Source organism: Brienomyrus brachyistius, chromosome 16 (genome assembly GCF_023856365.1).
Source record: "Brienomyrus brachyistius isolate T26 chromosome 16, BBRACH_0.4, whole genome shotgun sequence".
Classification (NCBI taxonomy): domain Eukaryota; kingdom Metazoa; phylum Chordata; class Actinopteri; order Osteoglossiformes; family Mormyridae; genus Brienomyrus; species Brienomyrus brachyistius.
In genome coordinates this window covers 17,410,366-17,437,457 of record NC_064548.1, presented here as the reverse complement: position 1 = coordinate 17,437,457, position 27,092 = coordinate 17,410,366, and the positions used below count along the sequence as shown (strand labels likewise).

General features: G+C 45.0%; 1 protein-coding gene across 1 annotated transcript; it reads left to right on the top strand.

Annotated features, from left to right (window-relative positions):
- The first annotated feature begins 3,288 nt into the window (after positions 1-3,288).
- On the top strand, positions 3,289-27,041 carry LOC125710351 (sentrin-specific protease 7-like). Its single transcript, XM_048979947.1, is given in 23 exon segments — positions 3,289-3,624; positions 4,219-4,346; positions 4,443-4,526; positions 4,728-4,843; positions 5,904-6,140; positions 8,697-8,797; positions 9,695-9,873; positions 9,952-10,228; positions 14,055-14,263; positions 15,005-15,082; positions 16,583-16,616; positions 17,763-17,945; positions 18,472-18,743; positions 19,063-19,197; positions 19,394-19,450; positions 19,453-19,511; positions 19,630-19,750; positions 21,111-21,168; positions 23,680-23,720; positions 23,826-23,869; positions 24,179-24,247; positions 25,043-25,193; positions 25,748-27,041. Coding segments are annotated over 22 exon segments (2,865 nt in total). The 5' UTR covers positions 3,289-3,624; positions 4,219-4,223; the 3' UTR covers positions 25,985-27,041.
- Positions 27,042-27,092: the final 51 nt, after the last annotated feature.

The following is a 27,092-nucleotide window of genomic DNA, read 5'->3' as shown; positions in this document are numbered from 1 at the left end:
TGATGTTGTGGTCGAAGAACCAATAATGGCACTGCATTTTTGTAGAGCAGATTTTACACTTTGGTCAGCCTTAACCGAGTTCCTGTTGACAAGTTTAAACGTATATGAAACATGGAATACATTTCTAATTGGTTTTCTGAACAGCTGTGACTATATTTGCACCATTATCTGTCATCACAACACAGACATCGCTCAGGTACTCTAGTGAGATGCAGAAATATGTTCCCCGCTGTGTGTTGTCCTTCCAAATGGACTGTCGCAAGAGTGTATGACTTCCAAGTTTTCCAGTTCTGGTCAATGCAATGACATGTGATAGCAGGGCCAGAGTGGAGCCAATTTCAGTTTCAGGCCCATGACCAGCCCACTTTTTTCAGGAAGGGAAAAACTGGATAAATGAGGCAATACTTCACTTCTTATTATTCACTGGTTTTATTTGCTGTTTTCAAATATGAACGAAACACAAATCAAATGAATAAATAAAATAATATCAAAATTAATCTCGCAGTTCTTCACATGTGAGGCATGTTACACTACTATACAAATTTTTACCTGTAAATGGCTTAAACAACAATAGCATAATATCTATAGCAGTAACCACCTATAACAGCCGCCTGAATAGCGTACTGGTCTCTGCAACTTTGTTTATTACTGTCTCATTATCCATCAACATAAGGATTTCCTTCTCTGTGCACATTAGCACGAAGGCCTCCAAGTACTCCTGAGTCAATGAGCTTCGTAACCTGTTCTTAGCAAATTTAAGGGTAGAGATGCTTTTCTCACAGGAAATCTGAGTAATATCAAAATATTTTCATATACAACACAATACGTTTATGCCTGAAATATGCTGTACAAAAACATATGACTTGGTCTTTTAATTCCACTAATACACATCTGTGTAGTTTACCTCTGAATCTAAAATGTGAATGGAATCAACTTCTGAATATCTAGATTTCATGTGGAATCCATCTATCACTTGTGTGTGTATATGAGTATATTAAGTAACTTTAATTCATAAATAATACCTGACCCTCTGCTGTACTCGTATTCTCACTGATAATCAGTAGTCTCTCATAATAATGACTGACTGGTGACCGCTGGTCAGAAACTATAAAATGGTTAAATTGCCATTTCACTTAATGCTCAGATCGTGCTTTAGTTTTTTATATAATTTTGCTTTGTAAAATTACATTTGCACACACATTGATTCGTCATGATAAGCTATAGAAATTTGCTAATATCTGTAGGCTCAAAGTCGGACTGTTGAGCATAACCAATTTGAATGACTGAGAAGGGGGGAACTCCCTCAGATGGTAGCACCCATGTAATTTGTCGTTATAGAAAGGCTACGATGTCAGCTGTAAATGTAGATGTAATGTTTCACGCGAGGACTGTCAAATCGAATTGTTTTATTTCTGACTGGCCCAAAAGTCAAACGGCCCATCGGGAAATCTCCCAAATCTCCCGATTAGGCACTCCGGGCCTGTATGATACTCAAGTAAGCTTTGGTTGTTCGTTTATTCTGGCTGTCCATATGTCAGTGGTAAGTTCCACACTGTTGGCAGATTGTAATGATACCGGGCATCTTCCCAAAGGGCTGATGAGTATGTGGGCCAGCAAAATTCATTGTGGGGAATCCCCCTCTGGCCCCGCTCCGCCCCAAAGTCCAGGGCTGGTTTTTATTCCCAGTCCAGCCCTGTAATGATGTATTTATTTTGTTTTGACTTTGCCATACGTTCTTGGAACAGACGGCCCAGATTTTCTGCTGGTCCTTTCATTCAGCCATGATGTTTTTTTTTCTCTTTTTCTTCCGCTAAGTATAGGCATGCGCAGATTAGAATATGGTTCCGTTCACACCCACATTTAATGAAATCCGAACCAGCAACAATAAGAGAGGGTTGCGTGTGGCTCAGTACGCCTCTGTGCCTGTGATCAAAAGGTCTCCAGTTTAAGCCCAGTATTTGTGATATTGTAACTCCGTTTGAAGGTGTTGGACTACTTCATCCCGGGGGCAGAGCAAAAACCTGGACTGTCTGGGGGTCCCAGACATTCTTGGTATTGAACTCCAGGCTTTTGTCATGCTAAAATATGAGCAGTTCCACCTCCACACAGCCTTGTTCCTCACCACCCAGTAATATGAAAGAAGCTGAACTGCATAAACGTCCTTCTGTTACAGGGGAATTTACAGAGTAACTGACATATGTGCCACTCTATGTTCATTTCAGGCAGTTTGGTCTGTTAAAGTTTGGGGGTAATGCTGTTTAATACAAAACGGAAGTTCACACGAGATCCTGGCGTGTTTGCCTGACATGTCCAGCTTTCATAGGACATTAGTGGAGGCTCAGCGACAGGACAGACAGGGCAGGTGATAGCCTGGGGCCCCGAGCTGGCAGGGGGCCCTCGAGGGCGGGCGATTACATAGCACATTGCAACATCAAATCTGCTTTATTTGTGTGTTCTGTTTTTCATGAAAGTGAAAATAAAGGTCTTTCTGTTTATTACATTCTCTTTGATATTATCATTTACACTTAACAGTAAAATAAATGTAACAATTATGTAATATATTTTCCATCTATCTTCCAATCTGCTTATCCTACTGAGTCGCGGGGGGTCCGGAGCCTATCCTGGAAGCAATGGGCACGAGGCAGGGAACAACCCAGAATGGGGGGCCAGCCCATCGCAGGGCACACTCACACACCATTCACTCACACATGCACTCCTATGGGCAGTTTAGCAACTCCAATTAGCCTCAGCATGTTTTTGGACTGTGGGGGGAAACCGGAGTACCCGGAGGAAACCCCATGATGACGTGGGGAGAACATGCAAACTCCGCACACGTGTGACCCAGGCGGAGACTCAAACCCGGGCAACAGAGGTGTGAGGCAACAGTGCTAACCACTGCACCACCATGCCGCCCCATGTAATAAATTATTGTAATAAAATAATTATGTAATATTATGTAATAAATTTTACCATGTGGGGGGAGGGGGAGTCAGAGGGCCCCATGGAATTTTTTGACTAGGACTCCTGAGTTCCTAGAATCGCATCTGGACATAATGAAGACCAGGCCCTGTATGCAAACCTTAGTGCCCGGGAGAGTGTAGGTCTAGGAATAATATGGGTTTATGCCTTCTGAAAAATGAGAACAATGATGTTAGATTGTATTCAATTCAATTACATTTTATATAGCGCATTTTAGAAGTCACACCAAGGCACTGTTCGTCCTCCGGGACGGTAGGTGGCGATGTGGTACTTTTAAATAACATCAACCACCGAGAGATAAACATCAGCGGAAGCAAACAGAAAGCCGTTCCGTTGTAGCCGGTCAGTACAAAGACGGGAAGGAGTAAAAGCTGTGTTTTTATTAAGAATGTGACTTAATTTGTGTGTGATCTGTGTAGTTTCACTTATGCGTCATTCGTACTGCTTTAGGTACGTGCAACTCAGATGTACAGGCATTAGATTCACGATTACTTTTTTGCAAAATTTGAGAAAGTAGTAGCGAGTCTCAACGTTTGTGTATTTTTATTTACTCTGATTTTACAGTTAAACTTATAGTCGGATCGCAAGATACTTATTCTTCAAATTGGTCGCGCTCAAAGCCCGTTGTATCGGGTGTTGTTCAAGGTAAGAAAGGAGATGTTATCTGTCTAAACTGAATTTAACAACTAATAGATGCGACATAATCATTTATAGTGGCAGATCCATTAAAACTCGGTTTGTTGTCATATCTTCACGTGTGTTTTGCTCACATGATAATTTTATTACTTTAAGTTCCAGATTGTGGGTGAGAATGTTATGTCGAAGAGCAGTAATAGAAACGAGTTGCACCAGAAAACCGTACCCAAGAAACGTAAAAATAACAATGTGTTTTCCTTACGGTGAATTCCCCACCATTATGTCGAACAAGCATTACCTCCGCGTTTCTTTGTAAAACGGGTTAGGACGCTGTGCCTGAGATTGGCGGTTCAAATCCAAAAGTCAACAGAGTGGTTTCTCTGTTGGGTGGACAGTCTGATCATGCTTTCTCCAAAATATACGCCTGTTAAATAAATAAAATGTCAATATACTACATAAATAACTGAGCTCCTAGTCAAAGACGTCTCTCCGTGTAGTGGCGCTATGGCACACGTGTTTAGGTGGGCAGGTCTTTCTGCACCGTTTGCATGCCCTTCTATAGCACAGTGTCACACTGAGTGCTTTTCTGTCTTTGCCCCGCAGTGGTGATGTCATGCATGGCTCTTGTGAAGAGGCCTGTGTCTGCCCATTTTGACCCGAGTTCAATCAAGATGGAGAGGCGTAAAGCTCTCGCCCTCCCCCCACCCGTCAACAAGGAGGGTCGTTCCCACGTACGTAGATTCTGTCGTGTCACATCGGGATGAAACTTCCTTGGTTTGAAATGCCTTTGCGATTGTGATTGTTGACATTTTTTTTTTGTTCAAAAGGCAACAAATTCTTTAAGACTGTCCAAGAGGAAGCCCCCTGCGGATTCCTCATGTGGGAAAACAGAGTCTCCCCCGGCCCAGAAGGTGAGGGAATTGCCAGTTTTGTTGTTCATATTAGTTACCTTTGAATGGATAATGGGGGGGAGGCTGGAGCTTATCCCTGGAAACATGGGCGTAATAGGCAGGGTACCCGATTTGATGTCCATTACAGGAATGTGTAATTAAAACAAAGTGTGGTTTGGTTATTAATCTTGGTTACTGTTATGACTGTACTCTTTTGGGCAGAAACACTGGACTGAACTATCTGCCACTTGTCAGAAGTCTGCAGGAGCCAGTTCTGTGAATGGGAAAAACAACTGGAGTCCCCACAGGTCACCAAAATGCAAGGCCGGAACGAGCTGGTAATGTCACTTTGATGACGGGTGATTCAATGACATGTTTACTTTGGGAAGATTAAGTCAATCGAAAGGCCAAGTTTTTGTACAGTTGTATTGTTAATGAATTTGGCCACAAGAAGAGTTTATTTTTTTCATTAGTATCATTATTTAAAGGTGAATATTTGCTTTTATGCACTGTATGTATTGTTGATGTGCTGCTACAATTTCTCACTTGGAATCTGTAATGTCCATCTGCCCAGCCAGCCAACCAGGCCTGGCTTTATTTTGTGGATTTGCTGATGATTGTGCACATTTTAAAACTGTCAGAAGGTGGCGCATTTGGACCATATAACCAATAGCTCAAAATGTGGTGGAAAATGTAGCTTACCGAGTTTCTATATTGCATATGTAGTTTTACTCATTCTTTTCTTTATTGAATAACTTTTAATGCACATGTGGAACACTGTGCAACCTGTTTCTGTAACATATTTCAGCATAACCGAGCTTTTTCTGAGCTTGGATTCCTGCCCCTTTAAGATAATATAAACTTTATTTATCCCAAGGGGAAATTCTTGTGCATACAACAGCAATGTACATGAAGCACGGATGAACATACAGATCTCTAATCTTCATTTAGAGATTGAATCGTGTCTGTGAATCTCTTTGTTTACCCATTATGTAGTGCCTGCAGTACTACCTTCATGGTGTTAGGTTGTCTTAATTCCCACACATCCATAATAAGAGACTCAGTGTTGTGATCTGGACCAAGAGAAGCTGCTAGCTGTGAAATCACAGTTGGTACCAATTCCAGCTAGATATCAGTCTGGTTAGTAATTGAAAGATTTTGAGGCATCCTGAACAAGATATCAGCATTCCCAGGGACACAACACACTAGGTTTGGTTAATAGGAACTTTCAGACAGAAGAGCAATCACTTTGTACCCAGACTTCTGGTTTGCAGTCTGGTAACCTTCCCGACTCTGCGACATCATTGCTGAGTGGATGGGATTGATGCTTCTGTGGAAAAAATGGAAGTCGGTGTGGACTTGGTCTGGCCTTCATGTGATGCTCGCCTCCTTTCACAGCTTTCACGCCACTCTAATCCTGACGGATGTCCTGAAGACGAGGTTGGGGCAGGAGTATCTGAACAGGGGCAGCCTTGGCCTGCGGGCAGAGCAGCAGGAAAGGGACGCGGTCAGCTGCAAGAGCAGCAGGCGCCCACAACGACAGGAGGGCAACCTGCAAGGAGAGGCGCCCTCGTTTGCCCGGAGCCGGGACTCCCCAGTCAGGGGCTCGCGAAGAGATTCCCCAACTCCTAGAAGGTATGGAAGTCTCACCTACTATTAGGGGTGGGCGATACGGTCAGAATACCATGTTTGGTTAGAATCACGGTCCCCAATATAGCATTGTTTGTTGGTTGCAAACCAACCAAACTGGAATGTAGGTAGTAATTAGGGAAGGGCTGATCCACATTATATCAGTTCACATCCGAATCTGATACACAACTGCTGATACCGATACAGATTCCAATACGAGATCTTTTTACTTTAATATTTTAGTACGAAAAATATGCATAATATATTTATACTTTATATATTAGTAATATTTTTAAACTGGTAAATAAAGATGAAAAAATGTGTACCAAAAAAATCTTTAATTAGGCTAGAAACAGACAATAACGTACTGTTCCACCTCGTTTGTACATCTTGTTTTAAGCCTTTTTGAGACGTTTGAAGTTCAATACGAGTATCTTCCAAGTGAGTATATGCAGTGGTGAATGCTTGAAATGTGCCGCAGCTTTTCTCCCACGGGCTGCAGCGTCACACTTCGTTGCGATAGCAGCTCGTCCTGAACCACAAGATGTAGCGAGTGTGCGAAAATAACCCAGCCTAGGGACTCCCAAATCATCCATCGCTTTTTGCACATTACTCATATACTCACGTTGTCTCATACAGTTGTGTGCGCTTTTAGTGGGATTTTTCACTAAACTCTACTCCCACCTCTCAAAACATTTTTGCAAACTGTGTTTGCAAAGATTGCAAAATGCCATGCTACTAGTTTTTGTTAAAAGTGTAAAATACTTCCAGATCGTCACCCTCTTATCTGATGGTCTGATGCGAAGGATATGCACATGACGTCACAACAGGGGGAAGTCACTGCGCTCACACCCATGGAGTAACACAGCTGAGTGGCAGCGTTAGCGTTCAGCTTGAATGCAGTAAAATCACATCTAAGATGGGAAAGAGATGTTGTGCGATTGTACAAATAGATTTTACATGAAAACAGGAGCCAAAAATTTTTGCCAAAAACTCAATATCGAATTAATTGTTTACAAACCAACCAAATTGGGATATACATAGTAATAATGTTAATTAACCACTTAAGAAATTCCATCTGTACCAGACACACTGCTTGTTGAATTATTATAATAATCTTTGGGTATGTTGTACACTTTACATATAAAAGGAATTGACTCATTATAGCAAAGGTGCTTTTTAATTCTTAAGTTTCAAAAGTTTTGAGAACAAACGAACTTATATCACTAAGTGATTTGTCTGCACTAAATTTTGTCTGTTGGCGAAGTTCTATTTAACAGACTCTTGGTAGATAATAACTTAAAGGTAGATAAGTTCTACATTTGGATATAGTTAGTTTTCAACTCCTAAATGTTGCAGTGTGATCTTCTTTTAGTCTTATTCAGCCCTGCTCAAAACTCGCAGTACATGAAAAAATGATGTTAATTGGTTATTATGTACGATATTATGTAAACGATGTGGCTAAGCGACAGGGTAACCTTCGTTTTAGCAGCGATTATTTTGACAGAGACAGGTTAGGCTAATTCGAGAGGCTAAATGAGACATATCTGTGGCTGATCTTGCGTTATTGGGTCTGTGAAACCTGAATGTCTTCTTTTAAGACGTGATGGTATTCAAGATCTGCTTTGCAATACTGACAGACAATTCTCATTGGCTTTTAATGTGAAGTGCTTTTGCTCTTTATAAAATGATGCTATCGCTCTTTATATGGACCCTCATCCTGCATGTTTCACTGATCATCTATGATTGGCTGGATTGAATAGTTACATTGAATTCTGTTTTCCTTTTGTCTGAATGAGATTTTCTGAATTACACGTCTGTGGTAGCTTGGGTGACTCACTTGGAAGACGCTGTTGCATCTTGTTTTGATGGTATCCTCCTGCACTCAAAAAAAAAAAACGATTCGGTTTGGTGGATTAATGTCTTTTAAGTTTCCGTGTGTGTGTGTGTAAGATTTCTTGACATCTCTCCCAGGACATCCCCACCATGTACCCTCTGCTTCCTGCGATAGGCTCCATGCTTCCTGTAACATTGGTTTCGTATTACTGGTTATGGAAGTGAGATAGATGAAATTTTGATTGGACTGATGCCCAGTGTATTTTGGATACAGGCGAAAGCCACACATTATGGGCGTAGTTATCACCCCATCCCTAGTAACGTGGGTGAGATCCAAAGTGCGCTGACTAAGGCTGTTTAGATTTTCCCAGTTGGATTTGGGTCTGTTTCTCTAAGCTGTATCTGGCCATTTACCTGAATGGCAACAGGAGACCCCAGTGACCCCAAAGTCGTCGTTTTCTTTGACACTCCCTCCCCCCCCCCCCCCTTTCAGGAAATGTGTTTTTAATCTGTACTTTTTATTTCTGTTGGAATGTTATCTTCACTCACTATTCCACTCTTTCCATATCCATTGAAATGTCATAAGGAATTGATTTCATTGTGGAGCATTTCTCATTTGGAAGTTGCTTATAATTTATCCTCCTGAGAGCTGACACTTAAAACAGGAGGCTTTAGTTAATGAATTTCGCATATGGCTTGTGGACTGATGTGTTTTTCCCCCCCCAGAGATGGCCACCAGGTGGTGCCAGACGCCTCGTGTCCGGTGGAGGAAACCCCCCATGGCACTTGCTCCCCCAAACTGAGAAGTCGCAGTGTGGCGCTGAGAGGTATGAGATTGAATATGTAGTTTGGATGTTAAGTACGTTTTGTACACTTGACCTCATTCACTGTGGGGACCCCTTCCCACGGGCATTGACTTATGGACATGCTCTCCAGGAGCACTACACAGGTACACACACTTTCCATGTGTGCCGCACAGGTACGCACACTTTCCATGTGTGCCGCACAGGTACGCACACTTTCCATGTGTGCCGCACAGGTACGCACACTTTCCATGTGTGCCGCACAGGTACGCACACTTTCCATGTGTGCCGCACAGGTACGCACACTTTCCATGTGTGCCGCACAGGTACTTAGGAATCACATCTGCATCTCTGCTCTGTCTTCCTTTTTTTGTACAGAATTCACTGTAGCTCAGAAATGTCATTGCCAGGTTTTTACTGTTAATGAGGATTAAAAATACTTCTGCTAAATATCTATAAAACGTTCCTTCCCTCAGATTCCCACCCAAAAGGCTTTGTGTTCCCCTCCATGACTCATGGCTTTCCCTGTGTGTTATTTTTGAGGTTTATTGAAAATTTAGCACACAGCCCACACGCTGAACCCTTTCTCTAAGGGTTTAATACATAAAGACCTGTTATTAGTGAGTTGGAACGACTTGTTATTTTCCTGGTGATATTTATTTATGGTAAACAAACAATGGTTAAATTCACGAATCCCCTGACAACCTGTAGCTGTGGACTATGACACATCGCTTAGTCACAGTGATCCGAGGGGCGCGGAAGGTCATTCTTGTGTGACTTGGATCTCCGTGGTGGTTTCCGCATCTGGGAGGGACGTGGACACCTGCACCGGTCGATGGAGATGGGGGAACAAAATGTGGAGGTTTCTACACGCTGCTTGTGTTCCAGTTAAGTCCATCTCTTCCCCATCTGGCCTCGCAGGGTTGTCGGTAGAAATGTGCAAGATCTCTGTAAGGCCGCTGGACCGGCAGAGATGTCACAATTCGGAAGACAAGGCAGCGACAGCCCTGGAAATGGGAAAGGGGGGCATTTTACCTGGAGGTGCCGGACGCGTGCAGTGCCATCCGGGCTGTGAAGGTTCACCATCCCAGGCTACAGAGGTACTACCTTCCTGCTCTGGCTACACTACTTCACAGGTGACTTCATGTGGAGGCTCACAGCTACCTCTGCGTTTTCAGGCAGCTGATGGAGAGGGTTCCCCGGGCTCCTGTACAAATGGAATTGGAGTAATAGAAGTGGGGAGTCCCTGCACGCCCCAAGAGACCAGGACGAGTGTGATCATGGACCGGAGAGATCCCGCTAAACGCATCTGCCTGATGGATGTTCCGGTGGCCGCTGAAGAACGGTGCCATTTCAGGGACCCGCCGGAACCTCAGCATGTCGAGAGAAGCCCTTCAGGGTCAGACCCTAGCCTGGACCCCCCCAGGAAGCCCAAATCCAGCCCTCCAGAACCTAGTGAGTGATCCTCTCCATCTCGCCTGAGCCTTTCCGAGCCTCCAGTGACTGGCTTCATTTACTGTTTTCCAGATGCTGTCTTCCTTTTCACTCATTTGTTGTTTTAAACAGTTTTATTCAGAAATGGGGCCAGTTTCGTTTAAATTCGCACCAACCTTTGATGTTGGACCCTCCCTCTTCTCACTTGCACATGAGAAAGTGGAAAAGTTGACTTTGTCTTTGCGCAGTGAAGTGCTGTGGTTGCTGGGTTTTTAGTTATTTATTTTACTTGTCTCTAGGACCTGAAGGAGTATTTTTCCTGCTATGTTGCACATAACGGTGCCTGATGTCCTTTCAGTCTTTGTTTTCTGGCCTCTTTGCATGAAGTGATCCACTCGGGGGTGCAGCATGAACTTCCCCGTTCTGTCCCCTGGGTGCGGGATGAGCGTCCACAGGACTGCGGTGACGAATAGGGGGAGGGGGGGGGTCCTTTGACGGCCGTGTGCCAGTAACCGCATTCGCGTCTGGCCTGTGTCTGCCACTCTCCAGCTTCTCGCAGTCCCCGGGTCAGTCCTGACAAACGTGTCGCTGATTGTTGGATGGGCAAGCCTTCTGGGTCTGGATCCATGAGTCGCCTTCGGCGGGACATCCCCCAAAAAATTCAGTGAGTCAGCAGGCCTGTCGGATCATGGGAAACAGCCCAGGGGCCCGGCGCCAGCGTTCAGATGGATCGTGGGCCTGGTTTTCTGGGGGCTGTTCAGCAGGAGTGACATGCATTAACCCTACTGCCTGTTACGGTCCAAAAATTTTACAGTGATGCGGGAGAAGGGTGCGTAGGTTTATTGACCTGATTGATCCGCGGTGCATATTTCAACCATTTTATTCCCAATGTGATCAAAACATTCAGGGATTGTAAAAAATAAAATAAAAAATGTGGCTTTTCCATATATGTCCTACCGCAGCCCAGTGGATACTCATGACAGATTTAGGGTTAGGAATCATAAATCGAGAGTCTTGATTGTTCACTGGTGCCAGATCGGTACTGAGTGGGAAGCATCTCCATGCAGCTGGTGCCTTCAACACGGTAGACACCCTGGGAACTATGGCGCGAGTCTCGGATCGCCCTGGGTGACGATTGAATCCAAATGTTTCTCTCGTGGGAGGGAGAGGAGGCCGGAGAGGAACAGGCATCTGTTAATTGGTTGGCTTTCATCCTCCCTGGTTGCCGGGTGGCTTGTTGCCGGGTGGCTTGTTGCCGGGTGGCTTGTTGCCGGGTGGCTTGTTGCCGGGTGGCTTGTTGCCGGGTGGCTTGTTGCCGGGATGTCAGTCACCTTAGCATCATTATTATAAGCCACCTGTCACTTGGGTATCTCAGACTTTTCCTGTTTCTTAAATACAGCGTTGCTCTTTAGGCTATGAGATCTGCAGCCTCCATGGAGCCGCATCAGCCTGAGCATGGGAAGGATTCCCAACTTACAATTTCATTTAATTAACAAATTGCATGTACGATCTGTGAACTTTCTGGAATTGTCTTTGTCTGCATGAATGTGTCCTGGAAAGTGACCCCTCATCTGGCCGGTCGCCTCGTCCGTAGAACGGTAGGGGAAACAGGAACTTGTACATCCAAGTTCCACCGTTTTAATGTCGATCTGCTTTTTTTCAGTTGGGGGTAATTAGGTTTTGCAGAAAAGAAGCAGAATTTGTTTTCCCGTTCAACTCACATGTGGCTTTTAAAATATGCTGGAGTCCATCAGGCGCGAGTTTCCGATCGCTGAGTTTCCGACGGATCTAGAGCGGCCTTCATGGAAGTGAATAAAAACAGGTGCCTTGTCCCTTCCAGGTCAGACGAGGCTTCTGACCAGTTAGGACAGGGATTGCAACTCCTTCGGGTCACTGGGCGTTTGCTGTGATTATGCATGAGATGCCACAGAAGTGTTGCATAAGAGTATCATTTTATAATATTTATATTGGATTTTATCTTTCAAACAAAGCATCCATCTATCCATTTTCCAAACCGCTTATCCTACTGGGTCGCGGGGGGTCTGGAGCCTATCCCGGAAGCAATGGGCACGAGGCAGGGAACAACCCAGGATGGGGGGGGGGCAGCCCATCGCAGGGCACACTCACACACCATTCCAAACAAAGCTTACAAAACACAAGAAAACCAAACACAGAGCGCGGCACAAACATCGAAAGCCGAAGGAATGAATTACATGTCAGCCCATCTCCATTTAGACATGAGATGTGGTCTGTCTGCACTCCAGGCAAACTGAGGCAGCCCTTCGAATATCGTAGGACAGTGCGGGTTCTACCTAGTTAGTGGGGAAGCTCATCGACAGAATGGTTGAAAGATTTGGTTCCACATAATTTAATATATGGCTCCTATATAAAAATGGTCTGCCTTTCCATTATATATCAAATAAAATATTCTAATGGTATAAATTGCATTAAAATGTTGTGACTTCCTTGCATGGTTAGAGCCGTAAATGCTGATCACTTGCGATATTTGGACTTATCCCACAAGAATGAAGGGGAGGCTGCAATAGCTGATGAATGAATATTGGTGCCATGCTGCTGTGTGCTGTGTGGTTACGACTGAGGCTGATTGTAATGGGTTACTGGGAGTTCTGCTTCGCTACAACTTTTACTGATACCTGCAGCCTGAGATCTCCTCTCAAAATCAACATGGACAGATTGATGACTGGAGGTTGGATGACTGTGGATTTGGATGCAGTTCATCGCTCTCCTTGGTGTAAGACAGCTCAGCTTCTTGACGTATCTCGCAGCCAGTGACGGTTTTGAGCAGGTAGGAGGAAGAGGATCAAAATGGATTGACTCGTAACGGCCAGGCTAAGGTCATTGTTTTCGTTGTAGCCAGATTCCTTACAATAAAGCAATGGAAGTAGCTGTCACTGTATTTACTATCCATACATTGTCACATTCAAATATTCAGCTGAATTTTTTGGAATATTTGGTTTTTGCACAATATACTGCTACTGACATTCTCAAGCAGTGCTAGGATTCCAGTGAGCCAACAGATAGCAGTGATCCCTTTAGTTATAGTGAAAGTCGTCCTACAAAATAACCCTCCTTTTCTCCTCTCTCTCATCTCCCTCACACCATCCATGATTCTTTTCAAAGGTAAAGTGCAGGTTAATTTGTTTTCTTTATATTTTGTATTAATAATTTTTATATGAATATTTTTGGGTTGTGGAACGAATCATCTGAAATGCCATTATTTCTAATGGGGAAATTCACTCTGATATACGAGTGCTTTGGATTACAAGCATGTTTCTGGAACGAATTTCGCTCGCATACCAAGGTACCACTGTATTTATATGTTTCTGAGTTTTGCCCCTTTGAGGGAATCACAGAGTCCTGAGTGTGAGCTTGTGAAGAGGGAATGAGCTTAATTTCCAAAGACTCTGAAGCCATGATGATGCTTGATTAATAGTGCTCTCCTGCTGTAATGGATGACAGGATAGTGACACTGCACACTCTCCCTCTTCTCCTCTGTCCACCTGCTTTTCTGTTTCTTAGAAGGATTTACTTCATGCAGTTTATTCCTGCTGCCAGTGTGGCTCAGTGCACCTGCTTTATAAGGATTACCCTGTATCCCCACTGCACCCTCAGGGTTATTTCGCTGCGTTAAGCCCTGGTTTACCTGCCCTGTCCAACCAGGATTATGCAGGCTTTTTCTTTTTTGAATGAATGATTTTTTTTGGTTTTCCTATGTACAGACCTCATATTCAGGGCAGAAGTTTGGCAGCTCAGGTCTGCAGGTCTTTAGATGGAGAAGCTTATCGGGGTCTCCTAGGGTTTGCTGATGTGAGTGTTTCTCTTCCAGTCGTGCTGTCCAGTGATGACGAGGAAGGGAAGGACGGCAAAGAGGAGGTCCGCCTGGCTCCAGATGGTATCCCAGGCCCATCTGTCCTCAGGTCGGACCCCCAGCCCCCGGACAGCCCCAGTGCCCTGGAGCACCAGGACGAGCACGGAGAGACGCAGCCGAACATGCTGTTTAGTGGTGGCTGCTGTGGGAGGAAGGACATGTCACAGGTGACGTGCCGGTCTGGGAGTGGTCACGGTTGGTTCTTTAGAGCCAGTAGAGAGCAGGAACATTATGAAAGCAGTTGTTCACTGTACAGTGGCACGTACGCTGTATTCGTCAGCAGGCAGCAAAGAGATTAAGGATGTAGGTTCATAAGGCCAAATCTTTAAGCTGGTTTAATTTGCAGGAGTGCTAGTGATGTTGAGTAGAGATGAATGGGGTCGGTTGTTGGACTTACTTAAAAATTCTATCAAAATTTTCAAAGCTCCTTGACGTTATACCATGTTTTACAGTATTTTGATGGTATTCAAAGGCAGTGCGATGCCAGTATTTTTGACGTCTTGGTTATGCTTCTCTCCACTTCAGCCAGTTTTAGGCTCTTAGCGACAACGGTGACGTTTCTGAAACACATCACACCAAAAGTACACAGATTAATGGTACCGGATTTGATTTGACAATTGTCTCCAGTCTCCCTTACGATTCAGAAATGTACTCGGTGGGGTCCAAAGGATGGGTAGGGGGAGGTGTGATGTAAGGATTAAAGGTATTTTTAAAAGCCATGTCATGTCACTGTTCGGCGGCTGCTGGTTCCGGACTTTTCTCCTATCTGTTCCTCTTGCTGCCGCATGCACACAAGTACACACTTTGTGCTCTCAGGCCTCCTCGTCCTGTCGGGAGGTTTAGCGGTTCCCTGGGAGCAGAGAGGTCGCTGTGAGAGAGATGTTTACCGGCTCTCATCTCCCCCCTAGGTGTCTACGCTGCTGCAGCTGCCATTCTGTGAGCTGCATGTGGGCGGGGTCACAGTCCAGGCTGGCGGTGACATCATGGTGAGTGGAGGAGGCGGAGCCAATTCAATGGGTGGAGGAACCAATTCACTGCAGGCAGAGGCAATTCACACCCAGGTTTCCAATATTAGAAAGGAGGTCTAGGCGAGGTCCGGTTTGTGTCGGCGCAGGGCAGAGCAAGAAGGGGAACTTGCTGTTCGGGTTTTCGCAGAACTTGAGCCCTCTTGTGTGTACTTGTGTTTCCACCCAGTCTTCCAGGTTTTTTTGGCTGGTCCGTCGTCCTTCTCTTGCTTTCTGTAGGTTTATTGTAATGAGGGACATCTGTTTTTCCACTGATCTAATGAAGCCTTGCTGATGCTGACACTTTTTTTTTTTCGTGGGGGGGGGGGGGGGGGGCTGAAAGACGTGTTTGTGAAATAGGTTTACCGGCGAAACACATCGTGATGTGATTTTTAATTCACATCAGTAGCAGTAGCTTGATCTGAATGTTATTTCAGTGTGAACTTCATAGCAGTTGTCACAACGGCCTTCATCTGTTTAAAAATAAAAAAGGCGGCTGTTTTAGTACAAATGCTGAAGTCACCAGCAGCAAAGGCTTCCCGACATTTTTATATTGGTGCGACTGGGTCGGGTTCCATAGCTCACCTGGTTTTCCGGAACGGCATGTTTCTGGTCAGCATTAAAAAGGAGAGAGAGAGAGACCCCTGCTGAAATTTAAGAGCTGTACATTCTGTGCCTGAAGCGCTTTCCCGCTCGGAGGCCGAGGCTTTCGCCACGCTGCCAGGGAATCGCATTGTCGGTCGAAGGGCCGCGTGGGGCCCCGGGATATTTCCAGCTGCGCTCTTCGTTCGGGACTGAAATGCGTCTGTGGGAGGGGGAGAGGGAGCTGCGATGCGGGTGCGTGTGTCAGCCGTGCTTACGCTAAACGTGCTCTGAGCGGTGCGGCTAGCATTTTTCCGCGTATTCCGTAATGTCTCTGAGAAGGCTGACTGGCAGTATAAAAGAGCCGAATGGCTACGATAACGTTGCGTGTTTCGCTCATTTGTGCCCCATTAATTTCGACTCCTTCGTTTCATTCTTTTGATCAGTCACGGCCCAGCTTTATATTTTTATGATGTATTGCTCTCGATGACATGGACTTTGGTGTTTGTTGTCAAGGCCGGATTAATGCATAGGCTACGATAGGCTGTTGCCAAGGGCCCTGACAAATCAGGGGCCCCGCCTCGGGGAGCAATGTAATGGTTAAACGAATTAAAATCTGGCTGCTCGTCCCCTGGGAGTCTTGCTCTGTTCGTGTTTTCTGTCAGGGTCTGGACTTGTGCTCACTGCCTGTCATAAGATCTACCTCTATTTCATGGCCCTGCGGGGTCACGCACTGGATTTTCTGTGCCATAAAAACTCGGCAGGTGCTCTGTCTGAGACCAGCCACCCTGTAATCAGCATTTTTTAAAGTTGATGTCGAGTCTCCTTGACATGCTGTACTTGTAGCTTGTAGAGTTTTCATTTGCGAATGTAAATGTTTTTTTTCTTCCCTTTTTATAGATCACGGATCAAGGGATCACTATTCCGCTGAAAGGTAATCACTGACAGACTTTTAACCTGACGGTGTCTTAATGGTTCAAATCTCCTGGTCTCCACTGCACTGTACCTTGTTTAGATTTTATGTTGTGGTTTACCTTGGGGGCAATTGTCATGTCTCTGTTCTGCTGAATGTCCCCCGTCTCCCAAGGAGGAATGCATTGTATCATTGTCTGAAAGCGTAGGCTCACTTTAAGTAGGCCGTCCGTGTCTTTAACCACAATGCATTTGGTATGTAGGCTGCAGAAAACAAACCTGTGGCATATCTGAGGAGCTAACATGCCAGTATTACTACTAACCGAACAGCATGAATGAACTGTCCTCTAGTTAAATCCAACAGTAACCAGCATTTTTTGCTGACTTGCTGTGATTTATAGCATTGAGAAACCATTTGACGGTCCCAATGTAGCCATCCAGCCCAGTGTTGTTTTTGGTTTATTAGCAGCTGGGATGAGATGCATACACACAGATCTCACTTATAATGCTTGAAAAATATAGAAAAATGTACTCTGAAATACACAGAAGTAAAACGTAACCAAAGTGTTGTTGATGATGGAATGCAGCTGTTTTTAGGTACCGGCATGTAAAAAATTGAAAATCGGCCGAGGTTAGTCAGAATGTTTCATTGTGATACCAAACATCATCATCATCTTTAATGGTGTGTAAGATATGACTGCCTCACTTTTGTTTCCATGGTGGGTGTCCACTGTTGGTTCTGGTATTTTGGAACAAATCTCCTGAAAATAAACCTATTTTTTTATGCTTTATTTTGATACCTAATTTTGATACATATTTTTTTGTCAGCTTCTGTGAGAAAATTGAGGGTGCATTTGACTGATATTTTGGTTGAATACTGGAAAAATCATTATTTCAAATGGATAATTTCAGAAATAAGGACAAGGCATTACTTTTATGATAAATGAAATCTGCCGTTTCGGGACAGAGAATTAGGTTGTGTTTTGAACCGGTTTTGACATTTCTCCAGTCAATGTGCTTACCTGCCAGTAGCCACCGAGGCCTGACTTCAGATTAACACTGCAATATACCGGATTGTTTATGTAAAATGAGGGTGAGTGAATCCATTGGGTGGGGAAGTGGCACCTTCGAGGAATCTCACAACCATCTCCTTTTTCTTTGCCGTCAGCCTCCTCCGGAGAGGCAGAATGTCTGTCCGTGGCTTTGGTGCCGACCCAACTGTGCAAGTACGGGTTGTGGAACAGTGGCGTCCAGGGGAATGCGGGGGCGCTCCTCTTCCTGTGGGTGTCGGATGCTGAACTGGAGCTTCTAAAGGCAGAACTGTCAGCGCTGCAGCCGGCTGAGACTTTAGGTGGGGATGTGGCCCAGGACCCGGGTGTTGTGGGGTTCAGTAGTGCGCTGTCACCAATCTGAGTTATGATTAAACTATAATTGTGTGTTAATTTATGCACCCTTCCCTGTACTGTGAAACACATGTGATACGCTTTAGATAACTGAGCGAATGTATGGAAGCGGCGTGTGGCTCAGTAGGATAGGCCGCTACGCCTGTAATCGGAAGGTTGTCAGTTCAAATCCCTGGGTCAGCAGAGTGATTTTACTGTTGGGCTCCTGAGCAAAGCCCCTAACCGCCAATTCCTTTAAGATTCTTTGACTCTGCATTCTCAAAAAAAAATGTAGCTTTGGATAAATGAAGTTATGAATGGGGAAGAATGATTTATTTAAAAGGCAGAGAGGCACGGCGGTTTAGTTAATTGCTTCCAGGAGAAATGATCTTGTTTAATTGTATAACCTTGAAATGTATGATCATTTCAATGCCATTTTTGTTTACTGTGCGTGTGTGTGCGTGTGTGTGCGTGTGTGTGTGTGTATATGTGTAGGGACGGCCAGCCCCTTTTTGCTGCTGACTCTGCGTCAGCCGCTGGATGGGATACACAAGGCCCTCCTGGGCTCACTCATGGACCTCATGAGCCTCCAGAACAAGCAGCCGGAGCTGATGCAGCCCCTCTCGCTGGATGAGGGCCTGGCCCTGATCTCCAGCAGTTCCGGTGGGGACTGCAGTTTGCTCCCCGTCCTCCGGGGGGAGCCGCAGGACCAGACGCGCGCTGCCTCATCCCAGGTGGAAACGGGGCCTCAACCTACAGCTCCACCGGTCAGTGATTCCCCCCCCCCCCCCCGTATGCCCCCTCCCCCCACTTTCCCCCTGTCTTTCACACAATGGCAGTGCTTCTCTTTTCCTTTAATGTGTGTTCTGTCCTTTTTTTTGTACTAATTTATTGTGTCTTGAGACAATGGGATACTGTTGCCGAGGGTAACTGCTCATCTGTGTCTTCGCTGACTTAATACGTCTCTGGGGCACCTTTTTTTGAGAGACCCCAGGGATCCATATTCGCCCCCCCCCCCCCCCCCCCCCATCCTTCAGTGGCAGTTATTCATTCTGCTCCAGTAGTTCTGTCCCATTCTCTTCTTAGGAAGAGAATCCAGGCCGGCCCAGACCCAGCTACACGCTCTGTCACCGCAGAACCAGCAGGTCGTACGCAGTGTCTATGTCACCGAAGCCCGACTCTCCCTGGAGTCGCTACCAGCACCAGGGCCAAGCCAACAGGACCCGTCTGGGTTTTAACAGCCCACACACCATGTGACCAGTCCTGTCAGCACTGATGATCGTATTTGACTTTCCTCGATAATTCAGGCTTAAGTGTTCATTTAGTATGGAGTTGAACATAACGAAATGTTTTGTGTGTCATAATTAAGGACTGGGGTTGGATTGAATCGGTCATTCTCTTGTTTTTTTTTCTCAGGTTAATTCTGTTCCCTCCACCCCCTTGGAAAGGAGGAATCTCCGTAACTATGGAGGGATCTGCAGTGCCCTGGACAGTGGCGAGTTCCTCAATGATGTCATCATCGACTTTTACCTCAAGTGAGGCCCGCGAAACCGACCGGGCTGCATTTCAGGCCTGCCAAGTTACAGTCCTGTCTTTTCTTATGGATACAGCTCGTTACAGTCCTGATTGATGTAGCCGTCATGTGCTCCTCAGGTACCTGGTTCTGGACAAGGCCCAGAAGGAGATGGTCCAAAGGTGTCATGTTTTCAGCAGCTTCTTCTACAGCAGCTGGACCCGCAAGGACAATGCCAGCGAGGAGTCCGGCCCACACCTCGTAAGGAGCACGTCCTTAACGTGACCCGTCAGCGCTTCCACCTTCTGTCCAAAAGACACATTTCCCAGAATGCATCTGAAATAGATTTTCCTCGTTTAGAGATGTAGAAATGACTCCATTTGTATATTTATTTGTGTGACAGCATGTCTTTAAACAGCCAGTGTGGCCAGTGGCACCTACTCCGGTGTAATGTGATGTGTCTGTCACATTGTAGAGCCCAGCACAGGAGACACCAGCGAGTGAGAACATGGACACGGAACGTGGACATCTTCAGCAAGGATTTCCTCTTCATACCCGTCAATCAGGAGTGAGTGCCGGCTTTGTTCTTTGTTCGTCGGCGCGTATAGTAGGTGGTGGTCTTCGTGACGCCATGCGCCAGCCTGTTAGTTTGTTCATCTACATTCACACGTTGATAGCCGGAGGGTCATGGTACAGTGTGTGTGCGTGTGCGTGTGTGTGCGTTTAGCCTGCTCTCTGCATTGCAGATTGCAACCGAAATCTCTCCTCTGTTGTGCTGTGCCTCATTGCCTTTTGAATTGGTTCTCTTCCTCCAATTTCCATGATTAAAATAATAAAAAAAAAACCTAATTGTAAGAAATCTTACAAGAAAACCCGTCTGAAGCTTGGGGTTTTGCAATTTCCACGATGGCTAAGGCCCCTCATGGATGAAATTTGTATTTCTGTAGCCATGCCGTGTCGTACCACTTAAACATGCCAGGCCGCATGTTAACAGTCTGCGTGTTAACACACTGTGTGTGTTTTTCTTTAGTCATGTGGGAAGTATTAGCGATGAGGGCTTCTGATTGGCCGAGTGATCGCGTGCTTTACCTTAAGTACAGGTGTCACCAATCTGCAATGCCTAATAAAACTCTGACGTCCAAAGGGAAGTTAATATGAGGGCAATTACAGGGGATTTTCATTTTATATGAATTTGGTCTTTATTGAATGGAAGGTAGCAGAGTAATTAGGGGAAAGTTTTTTTTTCTTTTGAGTTGCTAGTTTTGATATAGTACAGCGTGTTCACATAAAAATAAGCGATGGACGTGCACACCACAGTTGCTGCTCTTTGTGTTTAAAGCTTTGTCGTTACCGCGTTCACTTTTTGGGACCCTGTCTGGCTCTGCAGTGGGATTTTTTATATCTGCATGGGGCCATGGCCTGTCTGCACAGTTGGACGTGTTTTCTGAGTGAGACCTGGGCTTCCGTAGGTCTCTCTGGTACCTGGGTGGTCATCTGCTTCCCTGCCTGGAGGAGCCCCAGTCAGAGGAATGGAGAGGCCCAGCTGTGGGGGAGATGAGCAGGGTGGGGAGCACAAGCGATTCCCAGGCTGAGGAGCAGGCCTCGGACCAGGAGTTGACAGATGACACTGGATCACTATTTCACAGAAAGTGGAAGACCTCACCAAAGAAGAGTCCGGGGTAAGTTTGGGAAATAGCCCAACACTGGAAAGTTTTCACTGGGAACATTCCATTTTCTATGCAAGTGATCAGAAAATATAAAAATTTTTATACTAGGACAAGATTGGACCATTCCAATCATTCAGAAACCATCCATCCATCCATCCATCCATTCATTCATTTAACCATATACTTATTGTATGCCCCAGGTGGGGACTCTCGTTAATGTCATAGCTTAAAAAGTATTTGATGGATCTTTTTCAAACTTTATGGACAACCTAAGGGTGAAGATCTGGACTGTATCAAATTCTGTGATTGATCACTCCAGAAAACTGAAGCATAGTATTACCATAGTGATAGTAAAGAAAAGGCAGTTTTATAGTGATGACTGGAAAAAGAACACATTTATGTGTGATAATCTGGATGATTTCAGATTTTGAGACAAATTACACCAAAAGGTAATAAACGACGCGTAGTGGCAGCAGTGGGGAGGGCTGTTGACATGTGAACAGGATCTTATTACTGCATTTGATCTTTGGCTCTTATTACCAAAGCCTCAAAAACCAATTTATGAATGAAACTCTACATCTGATACACCTGAAACAAATCGTCCCAATATTGAAACCGCAGCAACAGGCAGTATCTGAGAATGGACACGGCAATATTAAGTGGTGATGCCATATTGCATACATAGTGAATCTGAAAGGCTGAATCTTTTTCAGGAACATTGTACAGGTCAGTGGTTCTCAAATTGTGGAGAACAAGATAATTTTCGGAATATTTTAAAGTAAAGTTTTAATTTTTTTTCTCATTTTCAGCCCCCTACCCCCGCAAATTTTGTCTGTAGTCCAGGCAACAGTCACTGTCATTTATGGTGGGAGTATGTAACCATTCTGTTTAGCTCTAATGTTAGTCAGCACATGAAAGAACGATAGAAGGTCTGGTGAACCTGATTGCAAGTCACACAAAGTATGGCTTTTAATAAAGATTTTTTTGGAGAGGTGGGGAGAGTGTAGAGTATGCTTTGGTGGTATTACCTTAATGTTTTTGGTTTACTGTCAAAATTTTGTTTGAAATTTTCTCCAAGGCAAGCTTAGGGTGGCTAGAAGTTGGGAGGTGGTGGTGATTGGGGGGGGGGGTAGTTATTAGTTGGGGGAAAGGGGTAAAGGGGCCGTCCAGGGAATACATTTATCATTTTGTGAGGTTCTTTGCCATTCACATACGTGCTTATCTTAACCCTCTGGGGTCTAGGGGTAGGGAACACACTTTCACTGCCTGGGGCATGATCACACATTTCATTCAATATCATAAACTTAATTCATGGCAAATAAGTTAGTTCTTGTATATTTGTTTTGGAATTAAACTAATTTTAATCTTGGTGTACTTTGTAAATATGTCAGATTTATGTGAAGTTTGTAATTCGACATCAAAGTATAGACATTGCAAAATGCAGTTTGGGACACTTGCATAAACTTTATAAAAGTACATAGTAAGCAATGGTGGCAGTTTGTTTTGATCCCAGATATCTGATCACCAAAGTCTTGGCTACATGAAGGTGACTAAATGCTGTAGTTACAACATTCAGTTGGATAAATAAGAAAAACCGAACTCATGTCACTAGTTCTGGACTCCTTTTCTTAAATATGTAGCAACTTTCATGCGTATGCATGAACCATTCACACCTGGCCACACCCCCCCCCCCCCCCCATCAAATTACCATGCGAATACGATTTGAATATGCGGAACCATTTTCTACAATTAGATTTCAGTGAGTTATGAACTGAAATACACAAGAAAGATACGCGGCATTATAACGACGTGTTTATGGTTCTTATTGCTATGTCATGGAAAACATGGGTTGTGGGGCAAATGAGAAAGTAATAAATAGAATATAAATATCTACCTATAAATAGTATAAATGACATGGATGTGGCAGGAGTAGATGGTGGGGGGGCTGTCCGTGGAATACATTGTTATCATTCAGACAGTATCTTTCTTATGCTAGTACAGACTTACAAGGACCCTTGGAACAAATCCAGACAAGCATGAGGCTCGAGGCAGAGGACGCCCTAAATGGGGTTCCGGAGCGCATACACAATCAGTGCCGCAATCACACACTGAGGGCAATTTAGGGTCACCAATTCATCAAATCGCATGTGTTTGGATTCCTGGAGGAAACCAGAGTACCTGGAGGAAACCTCTACAAACATGAGCCCTACACCCGCAGGGGCACTCCAGTGGTGTAGGCTCCCCTGGCCTGCCACTCGTCTATTTTTCCCTGTCCAGTATTTTCGGAGGGGTGGAACGAGGCACTACTTAATGAGCAGATCTGGAGTGGGTTGCCACGCATAGCCGCTGTACAAGGTTGTGTTGCACCAGCCTGCGTTTAATTGAAGGGCCTTGCCTGTTATATGTCCGCTTCATCTTTGTATGAGGGACTGTGACAAGTTCGCCGTGGCCTCACTAGGGGTAACATGCAAAGTGTGTAGCTGGGGAGGCTCATGTTGACACCCCTACCCATATTCCCTGCAGGTGGCATGGAGGAGACCAGGGGAATGTCACTGCTGACTCCGGTATGGCTCCTACACAAACATTTCTAAACATTTACAGTTGTGCACTTTGTAGCCGACAGGCTGACTCACAACACTTTCTGCTTTGTGCCCCCCGCCCCCCCACAGAAGTGTACACAGCTTGGCTGTCAAAGGGACACCATCTGTAAAAGGTAAAGAATTGAAAATCCATACCATATTTGCTCCTTTGTATGGCAGGGTGCTGTTTGTGCTCTATCAAGGCTATATACTGCTATCAATAACAAGGCTGTGACGAGGCTACATGCTAAAGTAGTTGAGCTATGCATTCTACATAAAGGCTGGACCCACAGTACACACTTTTTACATGATGCATGCGTTACCCTCATTTTTAAAGATTGTAGCTTTAATGGCAGTCTGCTGGTTGGCTGCTGTTATAATACTGATTGACTCTTTGACACGGTGAACTTGACTGACTGGGACATGAACTCCTTCCTCTGCAGACCCTGCATCTTACTCATGGACTCTCTGAACTGGCATTCACACGAGCGTGTTCTCAAGTTCTTACGGGAGTGAGTATCTCCCTTGGCCCTCATGGACACACCCTGTGTGTGTATGTGAGCGCAACTAACATTGTGTGCGTGTGTCTGTGCGTGTGTGCGTGTGTGTGTGTGTGTGTGTGTGTGTGTGTGTGTGCGTGTGTGTGTGTGCGCGTGCGTGCGTGCGTCTGCGTGCGTCTGCGTGCGTGCGTGCGTCTGTGTGTGTGTGTGTGTGTGTGTGTGCGCGCGTGCACGTGTGCGTGTGCGTGTGTGTGTGTGTGTGTGTGTGTGTGTGTGTGTGTGTGTGTGTGTGTGTGTGCGTGTTGTCACTTTGGCTCCTTAACTGTGTTGGATGTTTGTGGTGAAGTTTGGACACACCTACCCATTGAAATGTTAGTTTGTACTATTTTCTATGTTTTTTAGTAATTATAAAGACATCAGAACCATAAAATAATATATATGGGATTATGCACTGACAAAAATGGTTAGCAGAGTGATCCCACTATTGGGCCCTTGAGCAAGGCCCTCGGCCCCAGCTGCTTCAGGGACTGGCAAGCGCTCCTTTCACTTCTACGCCAGCTTCATGGGGGGCCTCCTGGGATGTTTCTCCAGCTGTCCTGAAGGAGGTCCCACATATGCTGAACACTCATCGGCTGCTTTTCCTTCACACTGATCAGACTCCACCAAAACCATTTCTACTATGTTTAGGTCAGGTGATGTGGCGCTTTCACTCTCCTTCGTAGGTGGCTTGGTGTGTCCAAACTTTTGACTGGCACTGTATGTGGGGGTCTGGATGTGTAGTGATCGCCAGCCTTCCTGCTCTCTCAGGTACCTGGAGGTAGAGTGGGAGGCACGCAGAGGTACCCCCCGTGCGTTCACTCCAGAGACAATGCTGGGCTTTCGCTGCCGGGTCCCACTGCAGGACAACAGCAGTGATTGTGGTCTCTACCTGCTGCAGTACGCAGAAAGTTTTTTGGAGGTGAGGATCCAGAGCACGTCGTCGCCACTGGTTCCTGCCTCATTCGTATTTCGGATTTAAGAAGTATGAAGATCTTGTTCAAGATTCAGTTTTGTCATTGAGTCGGACTGTACAACGAGATTGGGATACCAGCTCCCTGAGTATTGCAAACAAAACACAAGACTTAAGAATATGTAGAAAATATGAAAAAGTCATTAAATGTGTGTAATACAGATGGATAGGTAGCGTATGGTGGTGCGTCAGTCAGAGTCCTTCAGTGTCTGATTCAGCCTGGTTACTGCATTGGGGTAAAATCTGCTTATGTCTGGTAGTGTGGGGGCTGAGTGCCTTGTACCGCCTACCAGATGACAACAGGTCACACAAATGGTGTCCAAGGCGTGATGCGTCGCCGAGGACGTTTGCGACTCTGCAAAGACACAGAGAGAGGGAGAGCTCTCTTGCAGGGAAGCCAGTGACTGAGAGATTTGAACAGAAATTTTATATATATATATGTAAATTTTGTATGACCTCCTTCTATACCTTCCCCTAACCCCACTATCTGCGACCCCCCACAGAACCCAGTTGTGCACTTTGAACCACCGTTTCTCCTGGGGACGTGGTTTCCACGGCAAAAAGTACGCAGGAAACGGGAGGAGATCAGGAACGTGGTGCTGTGGTTGTTCAGGAAGCAGCGTGAGCAGCGGGAGCAGTGGGAGCAGTGGGAGCAGCGGGAGCAGCGGGAGCAGCGCAGGCGGCTGGGGCAGGTGAAGGCCCGGTCCTGCAGGTGGGAGGGGCTTCCAGCTGCAGACTGACTATAAACCCCCCCACTACCCCCATGCCTGCCTGGACTTTGAGCTGCCTGTGACCTTTGTGTATTGACTATGCCACTAATATAAAGACTCCATTTTTATTTTTAATAGATTTTATTTTTTTACCTTTTTATTATTATTTTTTACATTTTCAGTGTGATGTTAGAATATTATCAAAATATCCTAATTTCTTTGTACTTTTCATTAAGATGTTTTGTATTGGTGGTGCACATACGTTGCAGTTGTTTTACTGTTTACACATGGAACAAAAATATGAATTTGATGCATCATCAGTGATATCTGCAAATGCCCATAATCTACTTGATTTTCCAGTCAGGTCGAAATCAATGTTGATATCAATGTTGATTTACCGTTTAAAGGAGTACTCAGTAGCATTACTTTAAATGAGTACTTAAGGTTTGTTCTTGCTAATCCTTGCACCTTTGAAGTTGAACCCACTGTGTGTAAGATGTCAGGACTGAGAGCAGGCAAGTAGGAACATACATCATTTGACTATGATGTCAGCATGTCACTGTCTGTGTGGCGCTGATCCTTTCTGCTTACCTTCGATTTACGATCTGCTGCTGCAGTATGTGGTGAGAGAGACTGACCACCGTGTAACACCACGCTATGAGCAAGGGGTTGCTTTTTATGTGTTTTACAGAAACATTTGAAGTCCATTTGTGCTTTAAGTAATGAGAGATTACTTAGGTCCAAAAGCTGCACGATTTACTTTTCGTGCCCCTGTGGTTTTTATTTTTAATTTTTAATTTTTAATGGAACGAAGTGCAATTACAATAAGCTAGCTGGAGTGTACTGGAGGGGAGGGCTCGGCATCAAAAAGTAACACTTCGACAGCTTGCTCTCCTTCCTACACCATTATCCCATCTGTCTGTTGTATTTGTCGTGTGTCAGGTTTAAGTCATTTCACTGTGCAAAGTTGTTTTTTTTTTCTTTAGTCTGCTAACTTTGATATGATATATGAGACCAAATAAGATTGCATTGGATACACACTTTGGAGATGGATGATTAAAATAAAATAAAGTTTTTTTTTTTTAAACTGTTTGCTTATCGATTTATATCTGCTGTGAGAGGAATGACAACAGCAGGA